Below are 20,942 nucleotides of genomic sequence, written 5' to 3'. Positions count from 1 at the left end.
CTCTCTCTCTCCATTCTTTCAATCTGCATTTACAGCAAATCTAAAAAATGTTATTATAGCAAATAAATAATCTTAAAAATTATTAGATTGATTTTCTATTTTTCTAGAATCAAATTTTGACATGATATCTGGTGTGGAGATTAAGGCCTTAAGATCACATTCCCTACAGTTTTCAGGATTGCATGTGAACAGGAGGCATCAATGGCGGACCTAATGGAGATGTCAGGTGGCTCAACCCAATGGAATGTGAACTTTATTAGGGCCACCCATGATTGGGAAATTGGCAGGTTTTCTGATTTTTTTCAGCCTCTTGTACTCCATGAGGTTGAGGACTCAAGCAACTGATAAGATGTGGTGGGACCCACTAGAAAAGGTACATTTTCTGTTCCCTCCTACTATAAGACCCTTATAAACCCGTAGAACAATAATTTTCCTTGGAAAAGCTTTTGGAGACATAAGGTGCTTCTAAAGGTGGTCTTTTTCGCTTGGACAGCTTCTTTGGGCAAGAACATGACTATGGACAACTTACGGAAATGCCGGGTGATTGTTATTGAATGCCATTGTACGTGCAGAAAGAATGGTGAGACTGTGGATCATCTGTGACTCCATTGTGAGGTTGCCAAGGCATCATGGGATGATGTCTTTAGAAGATTGGAGCTAGCTTGGGTCATGCCTGTTAATGTGGTTGAGCTTCTGGCCAGCTGGAAGAATATTGGTAGTATTCCACAAATTACAGCTTTGTGGAAGAGGGGATCCTATTTGTATTTTATGGTGTATACGGAAGGAACGGAATGAACGGAATTTTGAAGATAGGGAGTGCTCATTGGAGGAGATTAGATTGTTTTTTGTTAATACTTTATTCCTATGGGCTAAAGCTGTCAATTTCAATGGCCTAGATTTTCACGATTTTCTTGTTTCTATTTCATCCTTTTAACTAAGCATTAGCTCTTGTATACTCCCTATGTACTTGGGCTATGCCTATTTTTATTAATATGATCTTTTACTTACCAAAAAATATTATGAAATAAAATTCTTAGTATATGAAGTCAAATAATACAGTCATCATTTTTAATGCAACCCGACTCCAGAAATTCTTTTCCTTATCATAATTTTCAAGGTGTCAAATGCAGCCTCATGCCTCACTTTCAAAACCATCAAGAAAGCAAAAGAAGAAAAAAACTGGTGTGAAACAAGTTGTTAGAATGTTGACAAAGATGTGCACAGCATTTTGGGGAACCAGCAGAATGACAGCAATAGGCAAACACGCAAGACAAGAAAGGGGAAGGAAGAATATTATATTGTATTGAAAAGCTAGATAGATAAAAGTATGGCTATATCAAGGTTATATGAACATTCCAAATAGAGTCAAATACCCATTTTAAATGTGTTAACTCCAGCACTTCTCATATTCATGCAGCACAACACCTAATTTACTGGCACACACCCCCACATGGAAGCAAAAAATATAAACATCAAAATCATCGGTTCTTGTTGACCGTGAACTATGATTTAGTTTACTAAGGATCCAGTCAGGGCCCAACCCTTTGAGTAACTTTGATTGATCACAGGTCCTATGGAAAGCATAGCTTCATAGACTTCAACCAACCAATGAAGTACTACTCTGTATGTGCAAACTGGCAGCCATTTAAATAGAAAAACATTTTACATGCAATGGATAAATGATGCAAACTGCAATGACATCCAATTAAAATTTCTAACAGTAGAAACTTCCTCACTACAAAAGTAAGAACAAACTGCAAGATTTCGTTTTTAATCTTCACCGAAAACCCTTAACAGTTACTGGTAAAGTAACATAAAATTATAACTCACTTAATATTATACAAAATCCAAAAGGTTATGCTGAAACCCAGAAAGCATTACAACTATGATAATTCATAAAGCACATGATTTGTAAGGTAAATGAGCATTAGATTTCTATCTAGTCAGTAGTTACCTCAATATTCGGTCATTAACAGGCAGGATTTTGTCCTTGAGGCGAATTTTCTTCACTGCATACTGTCTTCCATCTAATTTATTTTTGCACAACACAACATGACCGAAACCTCCATGACCTGTTTTTGCAAAGTTAAGACTCCAAGTCAATACTAAAAGAAAAAAAGGCCCAGCCAATCAATAATAATGGTATATTTAAAACCTATGAAGAAAACAACCTCCAAAAGAAAAATAATCAGTGAGGTTTGGTGGAAACTGATCTATCAAACAAGGGATTGGGAAAGTAACTAGCATCCAATAAAATAGCAGTTTCAAATTAGAGTCAAGCAGTTAACCTTTTACAGATACGAACAACCCATAGATGAGGAACCATTCAAGTTTTCCTTTAATGATGACTGATGAGCAATAAAAATTTCACTTGAAGAATTCAATCCAGTATCTTTCCATCTATTGTTCCTATGATTGTATAGAATCTCTCGACAGTGTCTAGAAGACATACAGTCTCTTCTCTCACAATGTAGCCACTAACATGGATAACTTCTTTTTTTATAAGTATCTTATTAGTTTGTCCATTGATAATCTTATTGAAAGGAAGCAAATTACGGAGATTGGCCTAGTAAGTGAAAAGAAAATTTTTCATGTTGCATTGTCTAGTTGCTTAGGAGCTTTATAGTGTTTGTTGTTTCCTTCATTGATAGTAACTGGAATAACCATAGTCCATCTTTGGTATGCTGTCTAGCTGGCATGGAAGAGTAGACTAGTTAAGTAACCAATTATCCAGGTAGGCTGCTGCTTTGCTCTTACTTTGATTGTTTATCAAAGAACATACCCTAACAATGGAGAATTTAAAATTTTCTGGATTCATAGCATCTATATTTTTCTTTTCTTTTTTTTCCTAAGGAGGTGTAATGATCCAATGAAAAGCCCAATCTATGTCTCAGCTTATATTCCAAAAGGACAATTAGAGCCCTTGGACTCATTATAAATTAACAAGAACTTCTGCCCCCCGAGTAATGCGGGATCTCATTCGCCAGCCTCCTATACTCAATCCATATGGAATAATACAATCTCCCCCGACAACTCTGTCAGGCTATTCTGCTATAGGTAGCACAACTCAAATTCCACACTTCGAGCAAATGATTCGCTATGATACCATTCGTAATGACCCAAGAAAAATTCAAGCCACATATAGGCTTATATTCCAAAAGGACTAGTCAAGATTATAGTTGAAGCATTTTGGAATCATTATAAATCCAAGGAACTCTCTTGCAAACTGCTCTCCATTTTTTTATTCCTTGGACCCACTATATTTAGCCTTTTCCTTCTTGTATAAAAAGACCACTCTTGCATACTTCTCATGTTATGAGTATACCCCCTTTATGTCTTTGTAGTAAACTTTTATTCTTAAGAAAAATATTTAGTTGTTGTAGTGTTGTAGTGTTGTAGTGTTGTAGTGAGATCCATTCCAACCAATGCAACTCTCTGAGAATAGCGGGTGTTGAAGAGGTCATTTCTTTTCATCCACCACCACCATTTTCACAAAAAAAAAAAAAAACCTGCAATGCAAGAGTAGGGAAACAGCAAAGCAAGCACTTCCTGATCACAACGATTATACCGTTCATTTTCACTACACCCCAAATAGTAGTGAATGTTCTCTAAAGATTGCCACCTCTTTTGGTCTGCCCATGAACCCCAAATCCCTGGGACACTGAAGAGGAGCATTCTAGATCACTAAACAACACAAAGCCAGATCTCCTATCACACTCATTATGAATACTAGATAAATGGGTAAGTTACACTGAAAATTAAATGTTTAGAGATCAAGAATCATTAAAGCCATCAAACACAAAAAGAACTGAGTCATTTTTAAAAAAAAAAACAAAAACAATATAAAGAAGAAAAACTAAGTTTAAGATCAAACGAAATCCACATTCAAACAGAAGCAATTGCACCAGCTCAAGTGGCTGTAAATTAAAGTTAAAACTACATGAAACGTGCATATGAATTTACCGAGGGGTTTTAGCTCCTCAAAGTCACTGAGAAAGCGAGAGCTTGGGAGGGATGTGCTTGGATCTTCAAAATCAGTGGTGGGTTTCCAAAATTGAGATATTCTCGATGAAACCTAGACAAAATTATTGAAACAAAAGAAAAACATGAATCAGATTTAGAAGCTGGGTTCTAGTTGCATGAAACAAATTCAAATAATGGGATAACTGACCATCTGTTTTTGGAAAACATGATCAAATGTTTTGTTAAAAATTGAAGATGGTTTTGAAGCTAAATCTCGGGCCCATTCTGAAATGATCTGAAAGCCAAATTAACAAAGATCAGGCTCCGTATGACATGACTTATCAAACTTTGATAACTTCAACCACACACCCCTTGACTGTACAACTCTGTGGTTATTTGTGGCAAAGCTTCATCCAATGGCCCTCTAGAAGCACAAGCGAGGCGAAGTAGATGAACCTAATGTAAAAGATACACAGAAAAATTAGGATTCACTCTAAATGGGACAAAAGGAAAGGTGGAAATTAAAATTTACCATTATTAGATCACGTTCAACCATTTGAGATTCTTTGCCATTACCCACAGAAGCAGAAGGAAGCGACCCTGAAGCCTCACTGCTGAATTCACCATCACCATCATCTTCTGTTGTCTTCTCCATTTCCATAAACTGCTTTTTTTCAGGTATGCCACAAGCATAAACTTAAATTATGTGTGTTCAGGTAACAAAAAACTTACACATATACATCTCCCATACAGCAATAAGAACGTTATATGCATGCAAGAAATAAACTGATATAACCTTGGGAATGAGTACATTCCACTTCTGGTAAGAGAACATTTTACCCATAAAGAAAAACAGAAAACCTAAGTACACAATATGCATGCAAGAAGCCCCTACTAAAATCATTACTTACCAGGTCCAAACATGAATCCAAACATGGCAATTTAAAAAAAGTCAAGCATCTAATCTTGTAAGACTACACAACCCTCAGTTAGGTCCAACATTACTTACATCTCTCTCATCATCAGTAGCATCACCAGCCAATTCCTCTGGGAACCCACTTGAATCAGTCGATGATATGCTCTTATTGCTATCTTCAGTCTCTTCATCAAGGGTATCCAACTTGGCAGTAGGGAAAGGCAATAAACCTTGCTTTGTATCCTGTATTTTCGATGGCTTTAGATTCTTATCAAGTCCCTTTTGCTGATAGTCATATCCAAGTTTTGAGCCCTCTAATGTATGGGGTTGCACTGAAGAATTCACCCCACTTTTTTCATCCATTTCAAATCCCCAATTCCATGACTCTCCAGAGCCACTGAAGAGGTCCATAAGACCATAAACAAAAGGTCCCCTCTTGTTACTTGAAGCTGTGATTTCCTTCAGAAATTCTCCACCGCCATCCATGGTTGAGCATGCAACCTTCTATAAAAAAGGGATCAAACAGAAAATATTGCATTAAACACAGCCAACTCTAAAAAATAATAATAGATAACACAGAAAGCTATTGCCTTGACTTTGTCCATGTCAACAAGCAATTCAAAATGGTACATTGTTGTGTTTATTTGTGAATGGTACTTTTTATTTTCATTTTTTCTGTTTTTTATCTTTACCCCTGAATTCCACCCCACCCCGAGTCTCCCATTCCCAACCCTACAGGCCCGAGCTCACACTAGCTCCATCGACAGCGTCGACACCAACGTCGCTGCCAGCCCACTTCCACACTGCCAGTTATTTTATTGACACATACCCATCTCTTATTCTCTTTCATCTCTTCTTCGCCTCTCTCTCCCGATTCCACCACTTCTAATTCCCAGACCCATCTAATCTATTTGCCTTTGAGCTCATCACCAGTTCCTAAAGGTTATTCTTTTTCTTTCACAGATTTTAGTTTTTTAATTTTTTTTTTTTTTTAATGAAATTTTTTTTAATGAAAAAGGAAGTGATTTTTTGAGGGTGGGTGAATTTGCTTCGGATCCAGAGATATGTGGATTGCGTGAAATTCCTAGTTTCGTTGTCGGAAAACTGGCTTCGAGAATGGTGGCTCCACAATCAGTAATATTAAATCAGAAAGATGTGGTTGCAGAGACAGAGTAGGAAAATTGCTGACCTTTCCAAACCTTTGATATTTTAATGATTGGGGACCTGAGGAAAAAAAAAAGGAACCTCCACTTGGCAAAACCCAATTAATCTCTTTTAGCTTATTTTTCTTACTTACCCACAACTTTCTGGATGGCCAAACAGCAGATCAAAGATTCCAAAAAACATCAACCTTTAGACCTTTCTAAATTATTGAGAAATGCAAAATAATATGGCAACTGGCGGCGGCAGCGAGATGGTACAGCGCCGATGGGGTTGGGGGTTTGGGAATGTAGGGGGGTGAGGGGTGCAGGGGGCCTCTGTTGGGAACAGAGGAGACACGGGGCTTGGGGGAGAAATTGACAAAAAAAAAAAAGATGACATGGCATTGTGCCATGTCAGTTTGTGGGATTCCTTTTGTGGGATCCCTTTGTGTCTCTAGTAATTTTCTATTGTTAAATGAAAAATAAACCACTATGTATTATAGATACTGAGAAAGAATATAGAGACATGACTAAATTCCTTATCTAATTATATCACAGAAAAAGTAGAGAAAGTTTTGAATAAAATTATTTTTAATTTTGTATTGGGGTTTGTGAAAGTGGATAGGTAGAGTTGAAAAGATATCTGAATATAATATTTTATGAGTTGTTTTGGTATTTGTCAAAATAGTTTTAATTTGTATTTGGGTAATGATTGGGTGAAAAGTTGAAAAGTTGAATTAGTGTATTTGTTTTAGATTTAAAGATAATTGCTTTAAGATTTTCAAAATTTTGTTGAAAACTTCTGAAAAATCTTGGGTGACTAAACAAGGCCAAGGAATCCTCAACTGTTTTCTTTATTTTTTGTAGTGTATGTTATAAAATGAATCTAAAACATTTTATGCATCTTTAAAATATTTAAATGTATTTAAATAGGTTAAAATAAAAACAATTTAAACATATAGATATTATTTTTAATTAAATATCTTAGATTATTCCCGCGCACTGCATGGGTCTGTGACTAGTGTGCAATTAAAAACAAAAACAATAAACACTCCTAATGTGTTAGATAAATAAGTATTCAACATTAGATTGATAAAAAGTTACGTATCAAAAAGTAAATTCATAAAAAGTTGAAACCCTAATAATGATTAAATTTAATAACTTACAGATTCATGTGATTGACCAACTGGAACAGTTTCAGATAGGAATTCTTGAGCAGCCTCCACTAAATTGAAAATCATCACCCGTCCTTCTCGAGCATTAGAATTTGCCTGAGATAAATCCATAATAAAATACTATTGGTTTAAGGGAAGAAAATAGCTCAGATAGGAATTCTTGAGCAGCCTCCACTAAATTGAAAATCATCACCCGTCCTTCTCGAGCATTAGAATTTGCCTGAGATAAATCCATAATAAAATACTATTTGTTTAAGGGAAGAAAATACTATTGGTCCAAACACCATTGGCCATAACAACCATGTCACTCCAGACAAAAAAATAATTACCTGCTGACATGCCACACGTGCAGACATGAAACAGCGATCTAAGTGAAATTTCATGTCTCATTTCAATTAATGATATGCAGATTTTTTGGGGAATATATGTTTATAAATGTGCAATCACCTGGCTGCTATTGTGGCAGCTCATAAGCAAATGGCAGCTCACAAGTCACAGCCTGAAAAGTATATCCACCTATATCTCCACGCACCTGGACTTTGTGTCCAGTAATTGACTTAAATAGCAAGTAAACTGAAAAAAGTTCACTTAGAAAGAAACTTGAGGTATCATATAACCAAGTATTTTAACAGCAACAGAATTCTTGATAAGCATAAGATCATATGAAAGAAGGAAAAAGGTCAACTCATACCTGATCAGAGAGGAGAGCTAGAAGCTTATCAGCGTCGCTCTTTGACAAACCATTCTCTGGAGTTATCTGCAACTTTGGACACTTGTAAGGATACCCAGGTAAGCACCTAATAAACAGGAAAAAAAAATCAATAACAAGGAGCATGATTTGATAGATGATGGAAACAAAACAGGGTATAACCTTACTAACCTAACTAAAAGAAGAGCAGAAACATTTAGATCCTCATAACCCATATCCTTTGAGTAAGGCCTGCACAAATTTCACGTAAAACTGAATGAAATTATGAAAGAAATATTATAGCTCATTATTGAGACTGATGCAACATCAGAATGGCAGAAACCTGAGCTTAATAATTATTTGAGGAGGTGATCCAGGAATTATTTTGCAGTCTTCTTGAAATATTGCACACCTAAACATCACAGTAAGATGGCAAGGTACAATCCAAGTGTTAGCTACCATGGTCACCGACAAACTTGATCGCATGTGATTACTATCAAAGTAAATTGAGCCAGTAATGACCCATATACAAGTACATATTTAATAATTGCCTTCGTGGTCAAGTGAGACATCTTCCCTCCTAATAAGGGGTAGATCTTGTGTTCAACCTGTGGCATGTAATTTCTAAAGATGGGACGCATTAACATTACAAGATGGGAGGATTTGGAACCCCACAATTGAGCATGCTAGGACCACTATCAAAAAGGAAAATAGTTGGCATAGAAAACATAGGATTTAAGAACAAAACACCCAATAATGTAATATCTCCAGATCTTGAACTTAAAAGCCTCATAGTAGAATAAGCAAGAAACATACAGGATGTGCGCAAATAATATAATTGAAAGCCCATTAAACTTCTTCCTAGGACGATTTCATAAGAATACAAAGTTTTATTTATTTCTTTTGTTGCAATATATTCTTTGCTAATTGTTTTATCCTTAGTATCAGTTATAACTGCATTGATTAAAAGTTTAAAAAAAATTTATATAATGAACGTACAGAAAACTTCCAATTCCCAGTCTTCATCCACAGCATCATGTCCACCTCATAATTACCAAATTGCAAGGAATACAATAAAATGTAAAAATCAGAGATAGATCCAATTTCCCAATCATGAACAGCTCTATTGAAATAAACATTCCACAAAAGGAACCCACTAGAACAATCCAGCAACTCAGACACCAAAGCCTCCTTATTAAGAGCCAATCCAAAAAGAGAGTGAAATGTGGTCTTTAGGGCTGAATCACCACACCATATGTCATGCCAAAAGTTGATCCTCGCACCACCACCAACCTCGAATTTAATAAACCGAGTAAAATCCTCCCATCCATTTCTAATATACTTCCACAAACCAACACCATGCACACTTCTCACTTCATTTGAACACCAACCCCCTCGCAAACTCCCATATTTCAAATTATTAATAGTCTTCCAAAAAGACTACCCTTCTTGGCGTTCTAGATAGATTAAAAGTTTTTTTATCAATAGACACATTTTATTGATAGAATAGGCATAGTTCAACTACACAAGATATATACAAGAGCAACGCCTAGTCATGATTGTCTAGTGATACAAGAAAGCCATGGATGTTAAGACTATTGAAATCTATTACAATCGACCAATGGAATAAACTATTAAAAAATAAAGTTCTAAGCTCTTTCATCAACCTCACAATCTTTAAAAACTTCTTTTTTTATATGCACCAAGTGTCTGGAACAAAATCCTGATTAATACCGATGGTGACAAGCCCTCGACAAGATATTTCCCGTAAGTACACCTCGAGTAATTGAAGGGAGAATTCTCTCAATCCGATAGCTCCTAGAAATTGTTTGCACCCAAAGGTTCAAATTTTAGACATGAAGGGAGCAAAGCACGAAGACCAAGGCTCTTACCACTTGAGCCAACTTCTAGGCGTTTAAGGCCTCGTTTGTTTTAAGGAAACTTCTCAATTCATCTCATCTCATTTAATTATTACAACTTTTCCAAATTCCCATATAAAATAAAATATACAATTCAACTTTTTCAAATCCCAAAACAAAAATAATATTAAAAAAATATATTTTAACAATATTTTATTCAACTTTCAACTTTTATCTCAACTCATCTCATCTGTGAAAACAAACGAGGCCTAAAACTTCTTGCATTCCTTTCATTCCAAGACACCACTATAGATAAATGGGGGCTATATTCCATATTGCTGAAATTTACACGTTACCACTTAATCGTATCCAACTTGCTAGTTTTGGATGGACGACTCAAATCTAGAGAACCCGAGTTACTTTGCAAATTAGAAATGAAGAAAGCCTATGATCACATCAACTGGAAGTTCCCACTTTATTTACTTGCAAGATGTAGTTTTGAGGAGAAATGGTAGAAATGGTGTGACGCCCCCAACCTCTGCTTGGGATGTAATGGAGATTTAGAGCGTTGGGACATACAACACAAGATTACATACCCCCGAACATGATAATTAATATGCAATGCATCCTAGAAATGTAGCTAGCAGTATACAATAATCGCAGCGAAAAGTAAGATATGACATTTCATGCTCAAATGATAGTTATAAAATGAATGCGGCACTTATCAATAAAATCATAAATAATCATCAAAGTGTAAGCTAGAGGCCAACTTACAGACTGCTGAAGTTGGAAGTGAGGTAGTGGCTGTGATAAAAGTTGAACTAAGTTAGAATCTATTCTATCTTAAAGAAAAGTAAAATCTTCTAGATAAAGGGAATTACCCCTAACTTCCAAATACTGCTACTAATGCAATTGTTCTCCAAACTTAACCAGATTCCATAGTCCTCATATCTTGCACGTACTAAGATCGTCTACGCCTTAAAAATCAAAAGGGATCTTAGCCTATTCATCCTCAATTTGTGGCATTCTCTCTAGTTGATGCCTATATGAAATTTTGACTATTGATCCTTATGAATGCAGGCATAAAAGATTCATCCAATAAAAAGATGATCACCAAAAATCCTCAATGATGAAATAAAAGCTTAACCTTGAGCAAGTTCATCCCAACACTTAGTCATGCCTAATAAAATCCTTAAATTCTAACTATATCTCAAATGATGCATGACATGACCTCTCCATCAATGACATACTAGAATTAAATCATGCATTCTTCTTATCCCAATCAGAAGGCTTTCTAAAATGCTCACATTTCAAGCTTAAGTAAAATAAGCTAATTTCCTCAAATGATGCACGATTAAAAGTCAAACCGTACAAGTTTTGGTGATGAATACAAGATAGAAATTAAAACCTATTATAGCATGTTTCTAACCTCAAACTAAACCATCAGAATTTATTCTAAGACATACTTGAATCATAACATAGATTATCGAGGCATGCCATAACTAATATCTTCACCAAAAATAATAATTTAAACACTAAACTTATCCACCAATATTTCGGCTTCTAGCTAAAAATGGTATCTCATGCTATACTTACCCAAGATTAATACCAACACTCAAAAACACCACTTAACACATAAATTAAGATCTAGAGAGAAAAAACTTACAATGATCTCGTGGCCCTCCTAAGCTTCTCACTCAAACTCACAAACTCAAGAATTCACTTAGAACTTCAAGAACACTCAAAGAACAAGGGAAGAGAGGCTCTCAAGAACACTCAAAGAATACTTGAGGAAATGAAGTGAGGAACTAGTGAAGGGGAGATGAGTTTATATAGGGCTCCAAGGGGTGGTGAGGTGCGGCCTAGAGGGCTTGCCATTTGTTGGTTTGGGTGATGGGCAATGATGCTGCCTAGAAGCCTTTTGTCGTGTGTGATTGGTTGATTTTTCATCATCATTGCATCTATGTAGGACTGAAATGGCTAGGGGAAGAGTGAGCATTGCCGTGGGGGAGTGGAAAAAATGGAGGAGAAGTAAATGCATGGTATGAAGGCAAGCCATCATGCCGCCAGGTAAGGTGCATTCCCAAGGCCGACTATTTTGTCGTATTCATTTGGACACATCTCTATGGTTGTTATGCCTAGCTTAAAGGCACTCTTAAGTACACTACATAGGCGGTAGACGGTGGGGGATTGGTTGCCGAATGAAGAAGAAATGACAGCCAAATGAATAAGGTGTTTTAATGGTGGTTGCTGAGTTACACAAAGGTGCATTTAGATTGGTTCAAATTTTGGGGTTTCGGCTAGGGTTCTTGAAATCAAGCTTGGTAGGAAGATTTCATGAATAAATGAGGGGCCAATGACAGAAATGTCCTTGATAAAAATTGGTATAAAAATAATCAAACTAGGGGCACATTAGTCCGTTGCACACAAAAGTACATGTGGGTGCCGATTTTAGGGTTTGACATGTCATTAACCTAAATGACATGTGTAAGGGTTTATCTAAAGTTCTAATATGATCTAAGAATAATGGAAATGGATACCCAAACAAGGAAATTTTAGAACAAAAGGATGAGAAATGATAAGAAATAAAAATCAAGCTTAAAACATGGTTTCAAGATCACTAATCGTGCGGTGATCGATCAAGGCTCTTAACCAAAATAATAAACTTAATTTGATTCTTTCTAAAGCTCTTAGAGTCATGGACTACTCTAATGAGCTAGTCTTCTAAATTCTAGTGTTGAACTAAAAGTTAATCTATAAGGGTAAATAGGCGGAGTGTTACAAATGGGTAGAATTTTGCATCTCTATAGCTCGATTATCTATCTTGGTGAATGGCTATTCAATGGGTTTCAGCTTATAGCTTCATCCAGTTTTCCCAAAATACCCAAGCCCATTAGGATGTTTTCCCAAAATACCCTTAAAACCTCTGATAGGTTGTTTTACAGGCTTCCGTAAATCCTCTTGAAGAAATCTTGTTCTTTTAAAGTGGACTGTTTTCCCCAATTGGCCTTGGGCCTTCCTATATTTTAATACAATTATTAAGTTATATTTTTAAAGGATATGTTATGGGTTTTGAATAATATTCATATGTAGTAATCTTTAATTGAATATGTATTATATTATCTCTATGGTATGATTTTAAGTAGTTAGAACGCTAGACAAGTTCACTAAGAAATTAGTAACATCTAGTACCTCGTATAGGTAGCGAGCTACAAAGTGGGAATCAGGAAGCAACGCTAAGAGGTAATTAGTATGATCATATAATTGCATGTGTACTGTAAATGTTCTACTTTTATATGAAAATGTGATGTTTGTCTATGCTACGCTACGAGCTAAGTCAAGATTAGATCCCTATCATGATCTTCGATGAAATATAATGATATGCATGTAAGTGGGCGTATGTATGTTATGCTTATATAGATTGTTGTTTGATGAAGTGAATGTTATATCATGAAAATCACATGTATGCCATGCAATGTAATGTCATTAAGTATTTAGATCATATAAGTCATGTAATGTTCATGTAGTTCTCAGATCATGTATGCCATGGAATGTTTATGTTCAAATCACATTATGCCATATCATGTTATGTTATGCTATGTATAAGAAAATGCCATGTTATGTTATGCCATGTTATGTTGTGCCATGTACAAGAATATGCCATGTTATGTTATACCATGTACAAGAATATGCCATGTTATGCTATGTCACGTTATGTTATATATGTACAAGAATATGCCATGTTATGCTATGCCATGTACAAGAATATGTCATGCCATGTTATGCTATACCATGTACAAGAATATACCACATGCCATGCTATGGCATGTACAAGAATGTGCCATGTTATGCTATGCCATGTACAAGAATATGCCATGTTAGAAATGTTCATGAAGCCTAATAAATTCTCATGTATTAAGAAAGATGAGAAGTTTTAGGGTACGTTTGGGTAGTGAGAAGTGTTGAGAAGTGTTGAGAATGTTTGTGAATAGTAGTGAAAAAGTAATGAAAAAGTAATAATAAAATATTGAATATTAGTAACAAGTAAGTGAAAAGTAATGAATAGTAGAAAAGTAGGTAAAAATTAATAATAAAGTAAAGAATAATAGTGAGAGTACTTGAGGTGACACGGACCCAAGCGTGTTCATCACAAGTTATGCTAAGACGGTGCCACAAACTCAAGCGTGGTTAACCACGAGTGAAACCATGTTATGCAAGTTAAGTGAAACGTGGACTCAAGCATGTTTCACTCCATGTTATGCCAATTAAGTGAAACGCGGACTTAAACGTGTTTCACTCCATGTTATGCCAGTTAAGTGAAATACGGACTCAAGCATGTTTCACTCCATGTTATGCCAGTTAAGTGAAACATGGACTCAAGCTTGTTTCACTCCATATTATGAAAGTTAAGTGAAACACGGACTCAAGCGTGTTTCACTCCATGTTATGCTAGTTAAGTGAAACACAGACTCAAGCGTGTTTCACTCCATGTTACGCCAATTAAGTGAAACACAGACTCAAGCGTGTTTCATTCCATATAATGCAAGTTAAGTGAAACACGAACTTAAGCGTGTTTCACTCCATGTTATGAAAAGTTATGCAAATTAGGTGAAACATGGACTCAAACGTGTTTCACTTCACGTTAAGACAAGATAAACAAGTTATTATGCATTCATGTTACATGGTTGCCATGATTATCTATGTTTCCGCTCATGTTAATGATGAATCGATATGCTATGTGAATCTGTGACGATATATGTATGTATATAAAGTCTTTTTGAAAGTTATGTTACGTGTATCATTGTGAATCCATGATGTTGTATGTATGTTGTGAAGAGTCTTCAGAAATTAAGTCTATGCTAGGCTAAATTATATTTTACGGTTCGATGTGCTACTTACTGAATATTCGACTCATTTTTGTTTGTCTTCTTGTTTTCTGCTATGTCTAATTCTCACAGATAGTGATTATGATGACGCAGAGCTGGATGACCAGGAGTAGTTCTAGTACAAAGACTTAGGAAGGAATAAGTGATATTCACACAAGAATTAGATTTCTTTTATGTCATTCATAGGATTAGTTTATGTTCTTTTACTTTACGTTCAATTTTCGAAACAATTATGTTCAATTCAATTTTAATATTTTGATACTTTTCAATAAATGAGGTATTTCAAGATACGAATCTCTTTACCAGGCATTATGTTATGAATGTTAGTAACATCTCTATCCTACGGGAATGGGGTGTTACACAGGGAGACCCGCTCTCCCCTTTACTTTTTTTATTCATCATGGAAGCTCTTCTTAAGATGATTGGGGGTCTTGTTGAAGGCGACTTTCTCTATGGTTTTTTGGTAGGGAATGCTAATTATGGTTCCGTGGATATTTCTCACCTGCTTTTTGCTAATGATATTCTTATCTTCTGTGGAGCAAATTTTGGGCATATCCAATCTTTGAGGGCTCTACTCCTTAGTTGAAGTTGTCTCAGGCTTGAGAGTTAATCTCTCAAAGTCTGAATTGGTGCCGATGGGGTTGTCCCTGACGCGGAGAATTTATCCTCTCTATTGGGATGTAAGGTATCATCTTTACCCTTGAAGTATCTTGGCTTACTATTGGGTGCTCCCTTTAAATCAAAGAGGATTTGGAATAGCGTGGTTGAAAAGGTGGAGCACAGATTGGCTTCTTGGATGAGATTGTATTCGTATAAAGGTGGTAAACTCACTTTGATTAAAAGCACTCTTTCTAACTTACTCACCTATTCTCTGTTCTTGCTTCCGCTCCCCACAAAGGTTGCCAACCATATAGAGAAGCTACAACGAGACTACTTGTGGAGTGGATTTGGGGAAGAGTTTAAATTTCACTTGGTTAATTGGTCACTTGTATGTACCCCAATATCTGGGGGTGGTCTGGGGATTCGTAACTTGATGAAATTCAATCAAGCCCTATTGGATAAATGGTTATGGAGATGCCAAAACGAAGGGGGGCCTATGGAAGTCTATTATAGATTCACAGTTTGGGGATGATGGTGCTCAAATGAGGTATGTGGCACATATGGAGTGAGTTTGTGGAAATACATTAGGAGACGTTGGGAGATCTTCTGAAGATATGAACATATTGTGGTGGGTGATGGCTCTCATGTCAGATTTTGGTATGAAAAATAGTGGGGTGAACGTAGCCTCCAAGACACCTTCCCTAGCATTTTTTAGATTGCGCGAGAAAAGGATGCAGAGATAACCGATCTCTTGGTCTTTTCTAGTGGCTCCCCTTAATGAAATATAGAATTCATTAAGGCAGCCCAAGACTAGGAGATGGAGACCATCACAAAGTTCTATGAGGCATTGTATTCCGTAAGCGTGACAGAGGGTACCATAGATAAGATGAGCTGGAGCCCCTCCAAGAAAGGTAAATTTACAGTCAGATCGTTTAACCAAGTTCTAACAAGCCCTGGAATGACTATGTTCCCATGGAAGAGTACATGGCAGACGAACACTCCTTCAAAAGCAGCTCTTTTTTGTATGGACAGCATCTCTGGATAAAATCCTCACCACAGATAATTTAAGGAAACGTCGGGCAATGGTGTTGGACTAGTGTTGTATATGTAAGAAGAATGGTGAATCAATAGATCATTTGTTTTTACACTGCAAGGTGGCCAGGACCATGTGGGATGATTTTTTTCTTGAGAATTGGATTGTTATGGGTCATGCCTCTTAGACTGGTGGATTTCTTTGCAAGCTGGAGAGGCTTCCGAGGCAACTCACAAGTGGCAATGATATGGAGAATGGTTCCCATATGTATGTGTTGGTGCATTTGGTGGGAGAGAAATAATAAAAGCTTCGAAGACCGTAAGAGAACAATGGATTAGCTTAAATTTTTCTTTTTTAAAACTTTGTTCTTATGGGCAGGGACTATTGTCTGTAATGGGCTAAATGTCCATGATCTTCTACTTTCAATTGTAAAATCTAATTAGATTATTCTCATGTATATTCCATATGTACTTGGGCTTTGCCCACTTCTATGAATAAAACTTCTTGGTTGCCTATCAAAAAAGTATCCAACTTGCTAGGAACACAACTACCCGTTTTGGCACCACTCAATCTAGTCCAACTCTAGCAAAGAAATCGTAGCATAGGATTGTGGCAACCTCGCAATGAAGAAGTAAATGATTCACCGACTTCTAGACAGATTAATATTCGATTGCTTGTGTTAGCTTGTAAGTCAATACCTACAATTGTTGAGCTTTTTTGGTCATTGCCTTTTTGGTATATTTTGATTGAACCATGTACTTTAATTTGATTATGGCTCTCAAATATCATAGATGTGTATATCTACTAAAGCACAAGAGAATTGTTATGTTTAAGGCCTTGTTTGGATAACAATGTATTCTCAGATATTCTCAAAACTTCTCATAATTTTCTTCCCAAACATTACTCAAATATAAAACATTTTTCAATTTCAAATTTTCAACTTTTTCATCTAATCATTACCTAATATTATCCAAACACAAAACCCAATACTACTTTCTCAAACTTCCAAACAAAACGCAAAAAACAAAAATTATATTCAAATAATTTTTAATTTTATAATATTTTTATTCAATTTTTTCTCTCTTCTTTCCTAAAACCTAATAAAACATCTTAACTCAAATCATTTCACTACTATTCACAAATCATTTCACTACTACTTACAGCATTCTAAGGCCTCGTTTGTTTTCGGAGATAAGATGAGATGAGATGAGATTAAAGTTAAAAAGTTGAATAAAATATTGTTAGAATATATTTTTTAATATTATTTTTGTTTTGGGATTTGAAAAAGTTGAATTGTTTATTTTATTTTGTATTGGTAGTTGGGAAAGTTGTAATGATTAGATTAGATTAGATGAGATGAGATGAGATGAGATGTTTTTCCAAAACAAACGAGGCCTAAGATATTATAAGTGTCCAAACGAGCCCTAAGTTTTATGTTATTAGTTTATTTTGATTTTCATGTTCCATAATACTCTAATAAATTGTGCTAATAGGCTAAATATTTACCATCTAGCTTTTTATATCTTTTTTAGCATATTTTATGGATTTTTTGTTATCATACATCATCTTTAAAACTATGCATTTTACTTCAATCAAGCGCTCACTTGAGCTTTGCGCTTTGTGCCTATGCTCTATCCAGTGTTTGCGCTCAAGTGCGCCTAGCGCTTCCACCAACAGTGACCTTAGTCCATGCAACACCACACTAACCAACATCAAACTGCTCGAATAGGTATATGCTAATACTTTAGACATCTTGGCAGCTTGTGCATCTATATAATGAAATATGTACTTATAATACTTGAAAGTTGTCTTAACTACAACAAAGCCATCTTCCAATGTTTTGGCATGGTGACAAATATCTAAGAGTGCAGTTGCTTTTATCTCATACACACAAAGTCTCATGTTCTTAACACAAACCATCCCTGAAGACTACGTAAAACATATTATGATCAAAAGGTTAGTCGCTGACTCTCTATAGGACAAATGCTTCCCTAGCACGGATATGGCAACCAAGAAGGTTGACATCAGGCAAAGACAAAAGCTTCTAAGGCCCATTTCAAAAAATAATCTTAATTCAAGCAAATAAGAGACCACAAGAACTATATTAAGAGTAAAGTCGAAACAGAAACTGCAAAGAAACTGGTCATTCCGATGTGAAAATGCAGTCTGAAATCCATGCATAATTGTTAATGTATTAGGGTAATTTAATTCAAACAGAATCCCTAGGGTTTGGCTCAAGTGATAAAAGCCTTGGCCCCTCCCCCAAGTCTAAGATTCAAATCTCCTTGGGTGCAAACAATCTCTAGGGGCTATTGGACTGAGGGATTTTCTCTTTGAATTACCCGAGGTGCACTTGCAGGAAACTCCTTGCCGAGGACCTGTGCAGCCCCTGGATTAGTCGAGACACTGTTCCTGGACACCCGGTGCCAATCAAAAAAACAATAATTCAAACAAACCCATTTCATACTGGAAACATTGGGTTCATTTTGCAAATTTATGACAACCTTGGGGCTATACATTGATTTTTGGTTTCTGCTCTTGATACTTTGGCCATGGTCAGGGGCGGAACTAGGATTTGGTGCTTGGGAGGGGGGGGGCGATTAGTAAAGTATGTCGTATATAGGGGTGAACAATAACCGACATTTAAGGTAGCAAAGTGTGTCACCGACATTTAACATTAACCATATAAGGTTGTTATCTAGGGACAAACTAAATTATTAAAGCCACCCATCTAAACCTCTCACTTGAACTCCATCGAACTCAAATGAAAGATAAAAATTAAGATAGAAATAGTCATGTAAGATTTTTTGAAGCAAATGATAAAAATTAAGTAAACAAAAATAAATTTTTTTGTTAAATCTAAGATTAAATATTGTAAAATCTCTATAATATAGATAGAAATAGCTATTTGAGATTTGTTGCATTCACTCCTAATTGTTAACTCGATGGTAGTTATATATATAATATATGTGCTTATTAACAAAACTAATCCAAACAAGCTAGTTAGTGAAAGACTTAAAAGGAAAAGTGTAAATAAATAAGAAAAATGAGGTTGCAAATATACCAAATAATTTATAACAAGAGACCAAGATATTTTATTGCCACTTATGACATGTAAAAAAAGAAATGAGAATCTGATCAGATTTTGTTAATGACAAAAAATAGGTGTAATTATGAAAAAATTATTAAAAAACTAAAAGAAACCTAGACAACTAAGTACTAAATGAGATTTTTGAAAATATTTTGGGGGGGCAAATTATCTTTTATATTAGGATATCTTTGAAAAAACCATATACTAAACCATATTTTTGAAAAATTTTGGGGGAGCTATCCATCGTAGGTCCTCCCCTAGCCATGGTCCTAATCTGCAAATTCGTGTTTCACAGCCAAATCAACCCAGCCCAAATCCAAGTTTGAAAGAATTGCAAAACTATTGGTTTATTCTAAGCAATCAGAGAGTTATTAATATTGGTTCTTTATACCAAATTCCTAAATTATATATCCAGTTTTTCAGCTAAGCAAAACAAATCCCTTCAAGGTATTATAATTCTTTTCCCCAAATTCAGCCAAAACTCATCTAGATTTTAAGATACAGCTATTGAGATGTATCATGAACCTAGGGTAGCAAATACCAAAAACACCAAGCAATAAAGCCACTTGGAGACCGAGAATCACTTACAAGGCAGTAATCTCCTCGGAGAGAAGCTCATTATCATCGCCACCAAGATGAGATGTATTATCTTTCAATGGGGTCCTACCCTTGCTCCTCCTCCCACTCCCTCCTCCTCGCTTCTTCTTCTTCGAACTATGCCCCATGCTCACAAACAACGGCCAAATGTTTTTTGATAGACAAGAAAACAACCGCCAACTAACTTACTTTTTCCCCTAACATTCAGAAACCAAGGCCCAATTTTGTCAGAGTTCAATTGCTTAACGGGAATTCAAGACCAAGATCAAAGTAAAAATGGCTCAAAATCAAAAACATTAATAGGAGCACATGGGTTTTGAAAAAACACCCAGAAAGGATTGGATGGAATCCTGAAAGGTTAGTGGGAATGAAAGCAGGTTCGGGTATTTTTTTATTTTTTTTTCAGGATATGCAAGTTTGAAAGCTATCTGGAATAAGTGGATGAATAGCAATTTGAAAAGTTGAGAATAACAGAGTAATAAAAGATTGGATGAAAATGTTTACCCAAGAAGGGTGAAGTGAAAGTCAGAAGGAAAGATGGTGGCGCTGAAACATTGATTTCGAACAGAACGATGCTATTTTATGTTAGCAGTGGCGTGCCACATTTTAAATGGATACGCGAGCAATGCCATGGCGATGGCGTGGCGTCTATTTTTTCTCTTCTTTTTTTAAGAAAATGATGTGGCATCTGTAGAACGACACTATCTTTCTTTTTTTTTTATTTTTTCTTTTTTTTTTTGATAATATTAGTGTTCCCGTTCGGAGCTTGGGGTTCCTGCTGGAATTTTTTTTTCTTTTATTTCTTGATTAAAAAATATTTTTTAATATTGATGTGATTTTTTTTATTTTTTTAACATATTTAAAAATATTAAAAAATATATGTAAAAAAAAAAACACATATCAAATGCACTAGCGGGAGCCCCTGCGGTGACTCTAGAATGACCCTTTTTTTTATCACTTCCACTATGTACAGTTACCATACAATTGGCTAA

The 20,942-nt window shown here is 35.7% G+C and overlaps 1 protein-coding gene across 1 annotated transcript in view; it reads right to left on the bottom strand.

The window, feature by feature from the left end:
* The window catches only part of LOC108979906 (eIF-2-alpha kinase GCN2), a 47,242-nt gene extending 26,728 nt beyond the window's left edge, over nucleotides 1-20,514 (bottom strand). Inside the window, exons 1-11 of the mRNA XM_018950705.2 lie at nucleotides 19,942-20,514; nucleotides 8,228-8,296; nucleotides 8,077-8,136; nucleotides 7,888-7,993; nucleotides 7,188-7,292; nucleotides 4,973-5,380; nucleotides 4,496-4,627; nucleotides 4,333-4,419; nucleotides 4,172-4,258; nucleotides 3,964-4,075; nucleotides 1,955-2,072 (exon numbers count right to left, since the gene is read on the bottom strand). Of these exons, the coding sequence (XP_018806250.1) occupies nucleotides 1,955-2,072; nucleotides 3,964-4,075; nucleotides 4,172-4,258; nucleotides 4,333-4,419; nucleotides 4,496-4,627; nucleotides 4,973-5,380; nucleotides 7,188-7,292; nucleotides 7,888-7,993; nucleotides 8,077-8,136; nucleotides 8,228-8,296; nucleotides 19,942-20,078 (1,421 nt within the window). The 5' untranslated portion in view covers nucleotides 20,079-20,514. The remainder of the gene's footprint in view (nucleotides 1-1,954; nucleotides 2,073-3,963; nucleotides 4,076-4,171; nucleotides 4,259-4,332; nucleotides 4,420-4,495; nucleotides 4,628-4,972; nucleotides 5,381-7,187; nucleotides 7,293-7,887; nucleotides 7,994-8,076; nucleotides 8,137-8,227; nucleotides 8,297-19,941) is intronic.
* Nucleotides 20,515-20,942: the final 428 nt, after the last annotated feature.

This window comes from Juglans regia, chromosome 7 (genome assembly GCF_001411555.2).
Source record: "Juglans regia cultivar Chandler chromosome 7, Walnut 2.0, whole genome shotgun sequence".
In the NCBI taxonomy this organism is placed as follows: Eukaryota; Viridiplantae; Streptophyta; class Magnoliopsida; order Fagales; family Juglandaceae; genus Juglans; species Juglans regia.
The sequence above is the reverse complement of the archived record's forward strand: the minus strand, read 5'-3'. Positions and strand labels throughout refer to the sequence as shown.